General features: G+C 51.2%; 1 protein-coding gene across 1 annotated transcript in view; it reads left to right on the top strand.

Annotated features, from left to right (window-relative positions):
* Window positions 1-13,569, top strand: part of galnt18 (polypeptide N-acetylgalactosaminyltransferase 18) — a 231,821-nt gene extending 218,252 nt beyond the window's left edge. Inside the window, exon 11 of the mRNA XM_031900397.1 lies at window positions 12,881-13,569. Coding sequence (XP_031756257.1) covers window positions 12,881-13,033 — 153 coding nt within the window. The 3' untranslated portion in view covers window positions 13,034-13,569. The remainder of the gene's footprint in view (window positions 1-12,880) is intronic.
* The last annotated feature ends 274 nt before the right edge of the window (window positions 13,570-13,843 follow it).

Genomic DNA, 13,843 nt, shown 5'->3' with positions numbered 1-13,843 from the left:
GGGGAGACACAGAGGGACCCCTGCCCAGACAGAGGGGAAAGGTGGGGGGGCACATACAAAATGGGGAGCCACAGAGGGACCCTGCCCAGACAGAGGGGGGGGCACATACAGAATGGGAGCCACAGAGGGACCCTGCCAGAACAGAGGGAAGGTGGGGGGCACATACAAAATGGGGAGCCACAGAGGGACCCTGCCCAGACAGAGGGGGGCACATACAGAATGGGGAGCCCAGAGGGACCTGCCAGACAGAGGGGAAGAGTGGGGGGCACATACAGAATGGGGAGCCACAGAGGGACCCTGCCAGACAGAGGGGAAGGTGAGGGGCCACATACAGAATGGGGAGCACAGAGGGACCCTGCCCAGACAGAGGGGAAGTGAGGGGCACATACAAAATGGGGAGACCCAGAGGGACCCTGCCCAGACAGAGGGGGGGCACATACAGAATGGGGAGCCACAGAGGACCCTGCCCAGACAGAGGGGGGGCACATACAGAATGGGGAGCCACAGAGGGACCCTGCCCAGACAGAGGGGGGCACATACAGAATGGGAGCCACAGAGGGACCCTGCCCAGACAGAGGGAAGGTGGGGGGCACATACAGACTGGGGAGGACACAGAGGGACCCTGCCCAGACAGAGGGGAAGGTGAGGGGCACATTACAGAATGGGGAGACAGAGGGACCCTGCCCAGACAGAGGGGAAGGTGAGGGGCACATACAAAATGGGAGACCCAGAGGGACCCTGCCCAGACAGAGGGGGGCACATACAGAATGGGGAGCCACAGAGGGACCCTGCCCAGACAGAGGGGAAGGTGAGGGGCACATACAGAATGGGGAGACACAGAGGGACCCTGCCCAGACAGAGGGAAGGGAGGGGCACATACAGAATGGGGAGCCACAGAGGGGCCCTGCCCAGACAGAGGGGGGCACATACAGAATGGGGAGCCACAGAGGGACCCTGCCCAGACAGAGGGGGGGCACATACAGAATGGGGAGCCACAGAGGGACCCTGCCCAGACAGAGGGGAAGGTGGGGGGCACATACAGAATGGGGAGCCACAGAGGGACCCTGCCCAGACAGAGGGGGGGCACATACAGAATGGGGAGACACAGAGGGACCCTGCCCAGACAGAGGGGGGGCACATACAGAATGGGGAGCCACAGAGGGACCCTGCCCAGACAGAGGGGAAGGTGAGGGGCACATACAGAATGGGGAGACACAGAGGGACCCTGCCCAGACAGAGGGGGGGCACATACAGAATGGGGAGCCACAGAGGGGCCCTGCCCAGACAGAGGGGGGGCACATACAGAATGGGGAGCCACAGAGGGACCCTGCCCAGACAGAGGGGGGGCACATACAGAATGGGGAGCCACAGAGGGACCCTGCCCAGACAGAGGGGAAGGTGGGGGGCACATACAGAATGGGGAGCCACAGAGGGACCCTGCCCAGACAGAGGGGGGGCACATACAGAATGGGGAGACACAGAGGACCCTGCCCAGACAGAGGGGAAGGTGAGGGGCACATACAGAATGGGGAGACACAGAGGGACCCTGCCCAGACAGAGGGGAAGGTGGGGGGCACATACAAAATGGGGAGCCACAGGAGGGACCCTGCCCAGACAGAGGGGGGGCACATACAGAATGGGGGAGCCACAGAGGGACCCTGCCCAGACAGAGGGGAAGGTGGGGGGCACATACAAATGGGGAGCCACAGAGGGACCCTGCCCAGATAGAGGGGGGCACATACAGAATGGGGAGCCACAGAGGGACCCTGCCCAGACAGAGGGGAAGGTGGGGGGCACATACAGAATGGGGAGCCACAGAGGGACCCTGCCCAGACAGAGGGGAAGGTGAGGGGCACATACAGAATGGGGAGCCACAGAGGGACCCTGCCCAGACAGAGGGGATGGTGAGGGGCACATACAGAATGGGGAGCCACAGAGGGACCCTGCCCAGACAGAGGGGAGGTGAGGGGCACATACAGAATGGGGAGCCACAGAGGGACCCTGCCCAGACAGAGGGGAAGGTGAGGGGCACATACAGAATGGGGAGCCACAGAGGGACCCTGCCCAGACAGAGGGGAAGGTGAGGGGCACATACAGAATGGGGAGCCACAGAGGGACCCTGCCCAGACAGAGGGGAAGGTGAGGGGTACATACAGAATGGGGAGACACAGAGGGACCCTGCCCAGACAGAGGGGAAGGTGGGGGGCACATACAAAATGGGGAGCCACAGAGGGACCCTGCCCAGACAGAGGGAAGGTGGGGGCACATACAGAATGGGGAGCCACAGGGGACCCTGGCCAGACAGAGGGGAAGGTGAGGGCACATACAGAATGGGGAGCCACAGAGGGACCCTGCCCAGACAGAGGGGAAGGTGAGGGCACATACAGAATGGGGAGCCACAGAGGGACCCTGCCCAGACAGAGGGAAGGTGGGGGGCACATACAAAATGGGGAGCCACAGAGGGACCCTGCCCAGACAGAGGGGAAGGTGGGGGCACATACAGAATGGGGAGCCACAGAGGGACCCTGCCCAGACAGAGGGGAAGGTGAGGGGCACATACAGAATGGGGAGCCACAGAGGGACCCTGCCCAGACAGAGGGGAAGGTGGGGGGCACATACAAAATGGGGAGCCACAGAGGGACCCTGCCCAGACAGAGGGGAAGGTGAGGGGTACATACAAAATGGGGAGCCACAGAGGGACCCTGCCCAGACAGAGGGGAAGGTGAGGGGTACATACAAAATGGGGAGCCACAGAGGGACCCTGCCCAGACAGAGGGGAAGGTGAGTGTGACATAACAAACTGTATAAGTTGGATGAAACTATTAGATATTTCTGTTTATGCTGAAATGTACCCCCTGCCCCCCTCCTACCTGTTATAGCAGATGCATTGTGTAGGTTAATCTCATCTAGGTGTGTATTGTGTGTAGCCAGCCGGCTCTGTCTGGCCCTCCCCATGTAATTGCCCCTATTGTGAGGGCACACAGAGCCAGACCCCATAGTGACACAATACACATAGTTACCCCTTGTGAGAGCAGTGCTCTGTCTAGTAAATGCAAAAGACTGAACTGGGCATGCTCCCTAGGTGGCTCCCCATAGGCCCAGTGGGATTAGCTATGATTGGCCCCTCTGGAAGCTGCCTTTGGGTTGGCAGAAGGAGTCAAATCCTGTTTTGGTTTTACGACAGGGGCTGCTCCCTTTCTGGCTACAAAGGTGGCTGCCAAGAGTTCCAAGGAGCCTTTTGTCTGGGGTGTAACCTTAGCTACGGCAGGACCCCCTCCCCTGTGTTCCCCTGGAATCTACCTTAGCTGCGGCAAGAAGATTCCCCCCAACTGTGTGTATTTCCCTACTCCCTAAGGAACAAGAGTGCAGGCTGGCTACCACCTACTGGCTTATGGAAACCTGCTGATGGCTACTTGCCATTTCTCCAATAAACGCCTTACCTGTGACACCAACTGTTTGCTCTTTGGGTCCTGCCCTATGTCTGGGAACTCACGGCCCTGAGGTTGTGACATAATTTGGTGGCAGCAGTGGGATAGGATCCCAGGACCCAAAAGGCACCATGAGCACCCCACCTGGATTCTACGCTGACCCATTGGATCTCTTTGCTTGCATGGATTACTCCTGGACTCCAGAGATCCCTACTGATCCCAGAGAGAGGACCCTGTTCTGGCTGAGATGTGAGTCACTGGGACTATCTGGGGATGAGGGTCTGGCATATGGAGTAGGGCAGTTAGTGGCAGGAGAGGCAGACCTGGAGGATGGGTACTATGTTCTGCAGCGCACCATGCACCAACCAGGTGGGAGATATTGGCACAGTCCCTATACAGTGCTCCCGCTTCCCTGTAGCTTGGCGGAATGGCACGGCCAATGGGAGAGGCTGAATTTCTGTGACTATAGCACCTTTGTGGGTAACCCAGAGGGGGAATTCCATACCCTCTATGCACAGCGCTTCTTTTATATAGGAATGAATGATACAGAGGAACGGAGGGAATGGCTTGCTGACCTGGTGTATCAGGAACTGGAATTGATAAAAGAGTATGGGAGTATCCAGGAATTGGAAAACCAACACAAGGAAGCACTGAGGGTATGTGCACCATCTTTTTGGGGTTTTCAGCAGGCACAGCCATGTCTTGGTACTGTAGGTCCAAAAGACTTTCACTTACCCCCCAGTACAGTCAGTGCCGGGGTGGGGGAGGAACAAGAAGCTTCCCAAACAACTTTATTTTGGTCCCCAAGGGAAATCCCTGTTTGTGAGGAGTCCAGTGGTTGCGTTACCCCTGGGCTGGTAGAACCGGAGAGTGGGTGCTGCCACTTTAAAGGCTTGGCAGAGGCTGAGGCCTCCCCAAGTGAAATCCCAGTCTGTATGGAGTCCAGTGGTTGTGTTGCCCCTGAGCTGGCAGAACCGGAGAGTGGGTGCTGCCACTTTAAAGGCTTGGCAGAGGCTGAGGCCTCCCCAAGTGAAATCCCAGTCTGTATGGAGTCCAGTGGTTGCGTTACCCCTGGGCTGGTAGAACCGGAGAGTGGGTGCTGCCACTTTAAAGGCTTGGCAGAGGCTGAGGCCTCCCCAAGTGAAATCCCAGTCTGTATGGAGTCCAGTGGTTGTGTTGCCCCTGAGCTGGCAGAACCGGAGAGTGGGTGCTGCCACTTTAAAGGCTTGGCAGAGGCTGAGGCCTCCCCAAGTGAAATCCCTGTTTGTGAGGAGTCCAGTGGTTGTGTTACCCCTGGGCTGGCAGAACCCGAGAGTGGGTGCTGCCATTTTAAAGGCTTGGCAGAGGCTGAGGCCTCCCCAAGTGAAATCCCAGTCTGTATGGAGTCCAGTGGTTGTGTTACCCCTGGGCTGGTAGAACCGGAGAGTGGGTGCTGCCATTTTAAAGGCTTGGCAGAGGCTGAGGCCTCCCCAAGTGAAATCCCAGTCTGTATGGAGTCCAGTGGTTGCGTTGCCCCTGGGCTGGTAGAACCGGAGAGTGGGTGCTGCCACTTTAAAGGCTTGGCAGAGGCTGAGGCCTCCCCAAGTGAAATCCCTGTCTGTATGGAGTCCAGTGGTTGCGTTACCCCTGGGCTGGCAGAACCGGAGAGTGGGTGCTGCCACTTTAAAGGCTTGGCAGAGGCTGAGGCCTCCCCAAGTGAAATCCCTGTCTGTATGGAGTCCAGTGGTTGCGTTACCCCTGTGCTGGCAGAACCGGAGAGTGGGTGCTGCCACTTTAAAGGCTTGGCAGAGGCTGAGGCCTCCCCAAGTGAAAACCCTGTTTGTTTAGAGTTCAGTGGTTGCGTTACCCCTGGGCTGGCAGAACCGGAGAGTAGGTGCTGCCACTTTAAAAGCTTGGCAGAGGCTGAGGCCTCCCCAAGCCAAATCCCTAATTGTGTGGAGCCTGGAGCTGCTCAGTTTGAAAAAATCTCCAAGGAGGGAAGAGATGAGGATTCCCCACTACCTGAGTTGTTGCTGGCTGGAGAGGAACAGGACCAAGAGGAAAGCATTGCTCAGGATTCCCCAATGTCTATCAGAGCAGTCAGTTCTGGGAATGGAGTAAGGGGCACCCGAAAAGCACAACGTGTAACCAGGGCAGTTGTTCCGGAAACCCCCTCTGGCAGACAACAAGGCCAGAGAATTACCCCACAGAGAAATAAAACACTGGTGAGTCCCCGTGCTGTCCCTACAATATCTCCCAGATGGAGGGGTCCCCCATTGTGTAATGTTACAGGGACCGGGGCCTTGAGAGAGGTTGGGTGGAACTTAGAATTAAAGAAAAGACAGGGGGATAAACATTTGTCTAATACTCTTTGGGGTCCACTGGTCATTGGGGTCACTTGAAGATGAGTCACCTTGGCCTGACTGCTTGGGGGGGGAATACAGACTGTACCCCCTGGGATTGTTCCCTTCTCCCTGGAAGGCCCCTTTATTGTCCTGGAGGCCAGAACTGTGACATTTACAGGGTCGCCCATATGGAGGAGAGAGGGTTAATGACGGCCGCCCTGAAATATCCCTCTTAGATCCTGTGGGTTCTGTTTACACCCCATCTTGTTATTCCTGTTTTGCCAATCTGCCCCCCCCCAAGGAACTAAAGACTTTTGCTTTATGGGAATTGGCTAGTGAGGCTGCTGGGAACCTGTGTAGGCCCCCAGCAGGCTCACTATTTGGGAAGGGGGAGAAATGTGACATAACAAACTGTATAAGTTGGATGAAACTATTAGATATTTCTGTTTATGCTGAAATGTACCCCCTGCCCCCCTCCTACCTGTTATAGCAGATGCATTGTGTAGGTTAATCTCATCTAGGTGTGTATTGTGTGTATCCAGCCGGCTCTGTCTGGCCCTCCCCATGTAATTGCCCCTATTGTGAGGGCACACAGAGCCAGACCCCATAGTGACACAATACACATAGTTACCCCTTGTGAGAGCAGTGCTCTGTCTAGTAAATGCAAAAGACTGAACTGGGCATGCTCCCTAGGTGGCTCCCCATAGGCCCAGTGGGATTAGCTATGATTGGCCCCTCTGGAAGCTGCCTTTGGGTTGGCAGAAGGAGTCAAATCCTGTTTTGGTTTTACGACAGGGGCTGCTCCCTTTCTGGCTACAAAGGTGGCTGCCAAGAGTTCCAAGGAGCCTTTTGTCTGGGGTGTAACCTTAGCTACGGCAGGACCCCCTCCCCTGTGTTCCCTGGAATCTACCTTAGCTGCGGCAAGAAGATTCCCCCCAACTGTGTGTATTTCCCTACTCCCTAAGGAACAAGAGTGCAGGCTGGCTACCACCTACTGGCTTATGGGAACCTGCTAATGGCTACTTGCCATTTCTCCAATAAACGCCTCATCCTGTGATACCAACTGTTTGCTCTTTGGGTCCTGCCCTATGTCTGGGAACTCACGGCCCTGAGGTTGTGACAGTGAGGGGTACATACAGAATGGGGAGACACAGAGGGACCCTGCCCAGACAGAGGGGAAGGTGAGGGGCACATACAGAATGGGGAGACACAGAGGGACCCTGCCCAGACAGAGGGGAAGGTGAGGGGCACATACAGAATGGGGAGACACAGAGGGACCCTGCCCAGACAGAGGGGAAGGTGGGGGGCACATACAAAATGGGGAGCCACAGAGGGACCCTGCCCAGACAGAGGGGGGGCACATACAGAATGGGGAGCCACAGAGGGACCCTGCCCAGACAGAGGGGAAGGTGGGGGGCACATACAGAATGGGGAGCCACAGAGGGACCCTGCCCAGACAGAGGGGAAGGTGAGGGGCACATACAGAATGGGGAGCCACAGAGGGACCCTGCCCAGACAGAGGGGAAGGTGGGGGGCACATACAGAATGGGGAGCCACAGAGGGACCCTGCCCAGACAGAGGGGAAGGTGAGGGGCACATACAGAATGGGGAGCCACAGAGGGACCCTGCCCAGACAGAGGGGAAGGTGAGGGGCACATACAGAATGGGGAGCCACAGAGGGACCCTGCCCAGACAGAGGGGAAGGTGAGGGGCACATACAGAATGGGGAGCCACAGAGGGACCCTGCCCAGACTGAGGGGAAGGTGAGGGGCACATACAGAATGGGGAGCCACAGAGGGACCCTGCCCAGACAGAGGGGAAGGTGAGGGGCACATACAGAATGGGGAGCCACAGAGGGACCCTGCCCAGACAGAGGGGAAGGTGAGGGGCACATACAGAATGGGGAGCCACAGAGGGACCCTGCCCAGACAGAGGGGAAGGTGAGGGGCACATACAGAATGGGGAGCCACAGAGGGACCCTGCCCAGACTGAGGGGAAGGTGAGGGGTACATACAGAATGGGGAGACACGGAGGGATCCAGTATATAGGGCAGAACCAGCACATGAACCAGAAGCTCTGGGTCGGTAGGTTCTGGGCTCTATAACACAACCTACTGGGGTTGGGGACAAATATCTGGGCTTCTCTCTGTGGATCCGCGGCTTATTGTTCTGTCCTTGTGAGAACGAGGTCGGCCGCCCCGGATTCCTGCGCAGGAATTTCATTGGCCACAGGGACCGATTCAGCACTTAACAAATAACGAAAACTGAAACCCTCCTATCATGTTTCCCCGAGGATCAACGGCAAGTGCTGCAAATGCACCGAACTTATCTACACGGAATCACCGGCGTCCGAGGTGTCGCATCCCTGCGCCGAATGCGCTCATTGTCTGTCCCTTTCCCTTCCCTGCACTGCTGGTTCTGACTCCTGATACAACTCCCCAATACCCATTCATTCCTCATTCTCACTGGGTTTATAGTTATGTGTAACTGTCACTGTGTCTGTCCCTTTCCCTTCCCTGCACTGCTGGTTCTGACTCCTGATACAACTCCCCAATATCCATTCATCCCTCATTCTCACTGGGTTTATAGTTATGTGTAACTGTCACTGTGTCTGTCCCTTTCCCTTCCCTGCACTGCTGGTTCTGACTCCTGATACAACTCCCCAATACCCATTCATTCCTCATTCTCACTGGGTTTATAGTTATGTGTAACTGTCACTGTGTCTGTCCCTTTCCCTTCCCTGCACTGCTGGTTCTGACTCCTGATACAACTCCCCAATACCCATTCATCCCTCATTCTCACTGGGTTTATAGTTATGTGTAACTGTCACTGTGTCTGTCCCTTTCCCTTCCCTGCACTGCTGGTTCTGACTCCTGATACAACTCCCCAATACCCATTCATCCCTCATTCTCACTGGGTTTATAGTTATGTGTAACTGTCACTGTGTCTGTCCCTTTCCCTTCCCTGCACTGCTGGTTCTGACTCCTGATACAACATCCCAATATCCAATCAGATGGCCCTATTCTCTCCCCTTAGAGTGAAAGCTCCCTCCCTCACTACATGGGTTACAGATATACAGCCAGTAACGCAGGTTTGGGATAATATTGAGTTATTTCAGTAACATTTTCCACAGTCTTTAAATGACATTTTTACCCACCGATGACTCCCCCCGAGAGGCTGGAAGGGAGGTGTTAATGGAGGAGTAAGAGAAAGTGAAGTCTGGGGGCTCGGCATGGGGGGATCTATCTTTAGCACTTACCTTCTACCTTCCCTGGGGATCGGAGGAAATCTCTTTCCTATTAATCCACTTAGCACTTTCCGTTCCTCGCTGGCCGCTCTGTATTTTCTCAGTTCTTATGGCTCCTGGGGGGGGGGGGGAAAAGGCTGCAATTTCATATTAAACTTGGGCCCTACCTACCCCCCCCAACAGTACCCCCCATAATGGGGGGGGGGGGTACTGCAATCAGGGCCCCCAAGAAGTATAAAAATGTGACTGGTATGGAACTGGGGGGGGGGGTACTTCATCTACTGGCCATTTTTTCTCTGCACAGAGTCCTAGGTGGCCAATAGGTGACTAATTGGGACCTCCTTAAGGGGAGGGGTCTGCTAGTTTGGACTGGCCTTAATTTCTGATGGGGGCTCCAACTGGAAACGTTACAGCATAGGACTGGTCATTGCCCCCCTACACTTATGTCTCAGGGCCCCAGTTTGGATTTAGACACTGGTTTCTAATCCCAGTATCAGTCCTCTAGCCTTCACAGTGGCCCCTGCCTTACCCAAGGGGCCCCTCACTACTAAGCATTAACCCATAGCAGGAGAATGAATGTTGTCCCACTCCGGCTTTTTATATTACTGGGGAGTCACCTGAAACTATGGGGCTGAAACTGGGTGAAATAGAAAACAATGATGGGATTAACTTCCCCTTGAAACTGGGTGAAATAGAAAACAATGATGGGATTAATTTCCTTTTGAAACTGGGTGAAATAGAAAACAATGATGGGATTAACTTCCACTTGAAAATGGGTGACATAGAGAACAATGAGGGGCATAACTTCCCCTTGAAACTGGGTGAAATAGAAAACAATGATGGGATTAACCCCCCTTGAAACTGGGTGAAATAGAAAACAATGATGGGATTAACTTCCCCTTGAAACTGGGTGAAATAGAAAATAATGAGGGGATTAACTTCCCCTTGAAACTGGGTGAAATAGAAAACAATGATGGGATTAACTTCCCCTTGAAACTGGGTGAAATAGAAAACAATGATGGGATTAACTTCCACTTGAAAATGGGTGACATAGAGAACAATGAGGGGCATAACTTCCCCTTGAAACTGGGTGAAATAGAAAACAATGATGGGATTAACCCCCCTTGAAACTGGGTGAAATAGAAAACAATGATGGGATTAACTTCCCCTTGAAACTGGGTGAAATAGAAAATAATGAGGGGATTAACTTCCCCTTGAAACTGGGTGAAATAGAAAACAATGATGGGTTTAACTTCCCCTTGAAACTGGGTGAAATAGAAAATAATGAGGGGATTAACTTCCCCTTGAAACTGGGTGAAATAGAAAACAATGATGGGATTAACTTCCCCTTGAAACTGGGTGAAATAGAAAATAATGAGGGGATTAACTTCCCCTTGAAACTGGGTGAAAAGAAAACAATGATGGGATTAATTTACCCTTGAAACTGGGTGAAATAGAAAACAATGTTGGGATTAATTTACCCTTGAAACTGGGTGAAATAGAAAACAATGTTGGGATTAATTTACCCTTGAAACTGGGTGAAATAGAAAACAATGTTGGGATTAATTTACCCTTGAAACTGGGTGAAATAGAAAACAATGATGGGATTAATTTACCCTTGAAACTGGGTGAAATAGAAAACAATGATGGGTTTAACTTCCCCTTGAAACTGGGTGAAATAGAAAACAATGATGGGTTTAACTTCCCCTTGAAACTGGTTGAAATAGAAAACAATGATGGAATTAACTTACCCTTGAAACTGGGTGAAATAGAAAACAATGTTGGGATTAATTTACCCTTGAAACTGGGTGAAATAGAAAACAATGCTGGGATTAATTTACCCTTGAAACTGGGTGAAATAGAAAACAATGATGGGTTTAACTTCCCCTTGAAACTGGTTGAAATAGAAAACAATGATGGGATTAACTTCCCCTTGAAACTGGGTGAAATAGAAAACAATGATGGGATTAACTTCCCTTGAAACTGGGTGAAATAGAAAACAATGATGGGATTAACTTCCCCTTGAAACTGGGTGAAATAGAAAACAATGATGGGATTAACTTCCCTTGAAACTGGGTGAAATAGAAAACAATGATGGGATTAACTTCCCCTTGAAACTGGGTGAAATAGGAAACAATGATAGGATTAACTTCCCCTTGAAACTGGGTGAAATAGGAAACAATGATGGGATTAACTTCCCTTTGAAACTGGGTGAAATAGAAAACAAGGATGGGATTAACTTCCCTTGAAACTGGGTGAAATAGGAAACAATGATAGGATTAACTTCCCCTTGAAACTGGGTGAAATAGAAAACAAGGATGGGATTAACTTCCCTTGAAACTGGGTGAAATAGAAAACAAGGATGGAATTAACTTCCCTTGAAACTGGGTGAAATAGGAAACAATGATAGGATTAACTTCCCCTTGAAACTGGGTGAAATAGGAAACAATGATGGGATTAACTTCCCTTGAAACTGGGTGAAATAGAAAACAAGGATGGGATTAACTTCCCTTGAAACTGGGTGAAATAGAAAACAAGGATGGAATTAACTTCCCCTTGAAACTGGGTGAAATAGGAAACAATGATGGGATTAACTTCCCTTGAAACTGGGTGAAATAGAAAACAATGATGGGATTAACTTCCCTTGAAACTGGGTGAAATAGAAAACAAGGATGGAATTAACTTCCCCTTGAAACTGGGTGAAATAGGAAACAATGATGGGATTAATTTCCCCTTGAAACTGGGTGAAATAGGAAACAATGATAGGATTAACTTCCCCTTGAAACTGGGTGAAATAGGAAACAATGATAGGATTAACTTCCCTTTGAAACTGGGTGAAATAGAAAACAAGGATGGGATTAACTTCCCTTGAAACTGGGTGAAATAGAAAACAAGGATGGGATTAATTTCCCTTGAAACTGGGTGAAATAGAAAACAAGGATGGGATTAATTTCCCTTGAAACTGGGTGAAATAGAAAACAAGGATGGGATTAACTTCCCTTTGAAACTGGGTGAAATAGAAAACAAGGATGGAATTAACTTCCCTTGAAACTGGGTGAAATAGAAAACAAGGATGGAATTAACTTCCCCTTGAAACTGGGTGAAATAGAAAACAAGGATGGGATTAACTTCCCTTGAAACTGGGTGAAATAGAAAATAATGAGGGGATTAACTTCCCCTTGAAACTGGGTGAAATAGAAAACAATGATGGGATTAACTTCCCTTGAAACTGGGTGAAATAGGAAACAATGATGGGATTAATTTCCCTTGAAACTGGGTGAAATAGGAAACAATGATGGGATTAACTTCCCTTGAAACTGGGTGAAATAGGAAACAATGATGGGATTAATTTCCCTTGAAACTGGGTGAAATAGGAAACAATGATGGGATTAATTTCCCTTGAAACTGGGTGAAATAGGAAACAATGATGGGATTAATTTCCCCTTGAAACTGGGTGAAATAGAAAACAATGATGAATGAACCCTTCTATAGGACTCAATAGTAATCGACAGATCAAACCTGCTGAATTTCTCGGAGGAAAAGTTTATCGAGAAACAATATCGGACATATCAAGTACTGGCGAAAACCCACTAGTAAATGTCAAAAATGTCTACAAGGAATTTGCTACGTAAATGTGCGCCTATCAGAGATCACTGAAGCCCTGGGGGCAGTAGGCCGAGGCAAGTTGATCCACTCGGGGGTATGACTTTCCCCATGGTGGAGATTTAGCAGCCTCTGTATATGAATAAACAGCTGACCAGTTTGGTTTAATTGGTTGCTATGGGTTACAAGACCCCTTCATATGCAAACTGCGCATTTATATCAATTGACAGTGAATCCCAATCACTTACGACATTTATTTTTTTCTTTTTAAACCCACAGGGGGGCCCGATCCAAAACAAGAAATCCAAGCGCTGCCTGGAAATCGTGGAAAACATCGACAAACTGTACGGTTACGAGGTCGTCCTGCAGAACTGCAGCGGCCAACGTTGGACGATAACGAACTACCAAAAGAACGTTATTATAACAACCTAGTGGGGCGCTTGGAGTTGCCTCTAGGGGGTACTGGGGCATTGCATAGAGCGGGGTACTGGGAGTTGCAGGTAGAGAGGGGGCTGCCAGTAGAACAATATGGAGACAGCAGAGCAAGATGGCGACGGCACGACTACAACTCCCAGCATGCACCCACGGCCAAAGGCATCCGTGCCCCCGGGGGGGACTCGCAGAAGAACCCGAACTGCGTCGGGGGGTCCGACGCCAGAGCCTTTACAATGCAGCACAGCCTACTCGGCGCTCAATGGGTTAAGAAGTCACTACTTGATTCCTTTGCTACCGTGTAGCAAACGTCAGACAGTTGCCTGCTGTATTTTTTATTGTAGTATCGGTGAGTGCGAGGAACGGTTGCCGGGGCTTTCGGCTCTATGTTTCCTACTTTTCTTCTTCGCGGTTTTTAAGAGGCGACGAATGTTGGTGATGGTGGAAAATACTGTTTTTTCTTTTTGCAACTTGAAGTGTAAATAAATAACAAATTAAGCTATTTATAATAGACAATAAAGTTTTATTGTTAAAAATGTGGTGTGGTTTGTTTGAAATAGAAATATATTATAGCTGGAATCTCAGCCATAAAGCAGGGCAGGACTGCCGCTTACAATGGGGGGATCAGATAGGATCTGTGCCACTGTGACAGAATGCTCTGTTATACAGATAGCTAGAATCTCAGCCATAAAGCAGGGCAGGACTGCCGCTTACAATGGGGGGGGGGGGGATCAGATAGGATCTGTGCCACTGTGACAGAATGCTCTGTTATACAGATAGCTAGAATCTCAGCCATAAAGCAGGGCAGGA

Source organism: Xenopus tropicalis, chromosome 4 (genome assembly GCF_000004195.4).
Source record: "Xenopus tropicalis strain Nigerian chromosome 4, UCB_Xtro_10.0, whole genome shotgun sequence".
In the NCBI taxonomy this organism is placed as follows: Eukaryota; Metazoa; Chordata; class Amphibia; order Anura; family Pipidae; genus Xenopus; species Xenopus tropicalis.
This window is presented reverse-complemented; position numbering and strand designations above follow the sequence as displayed.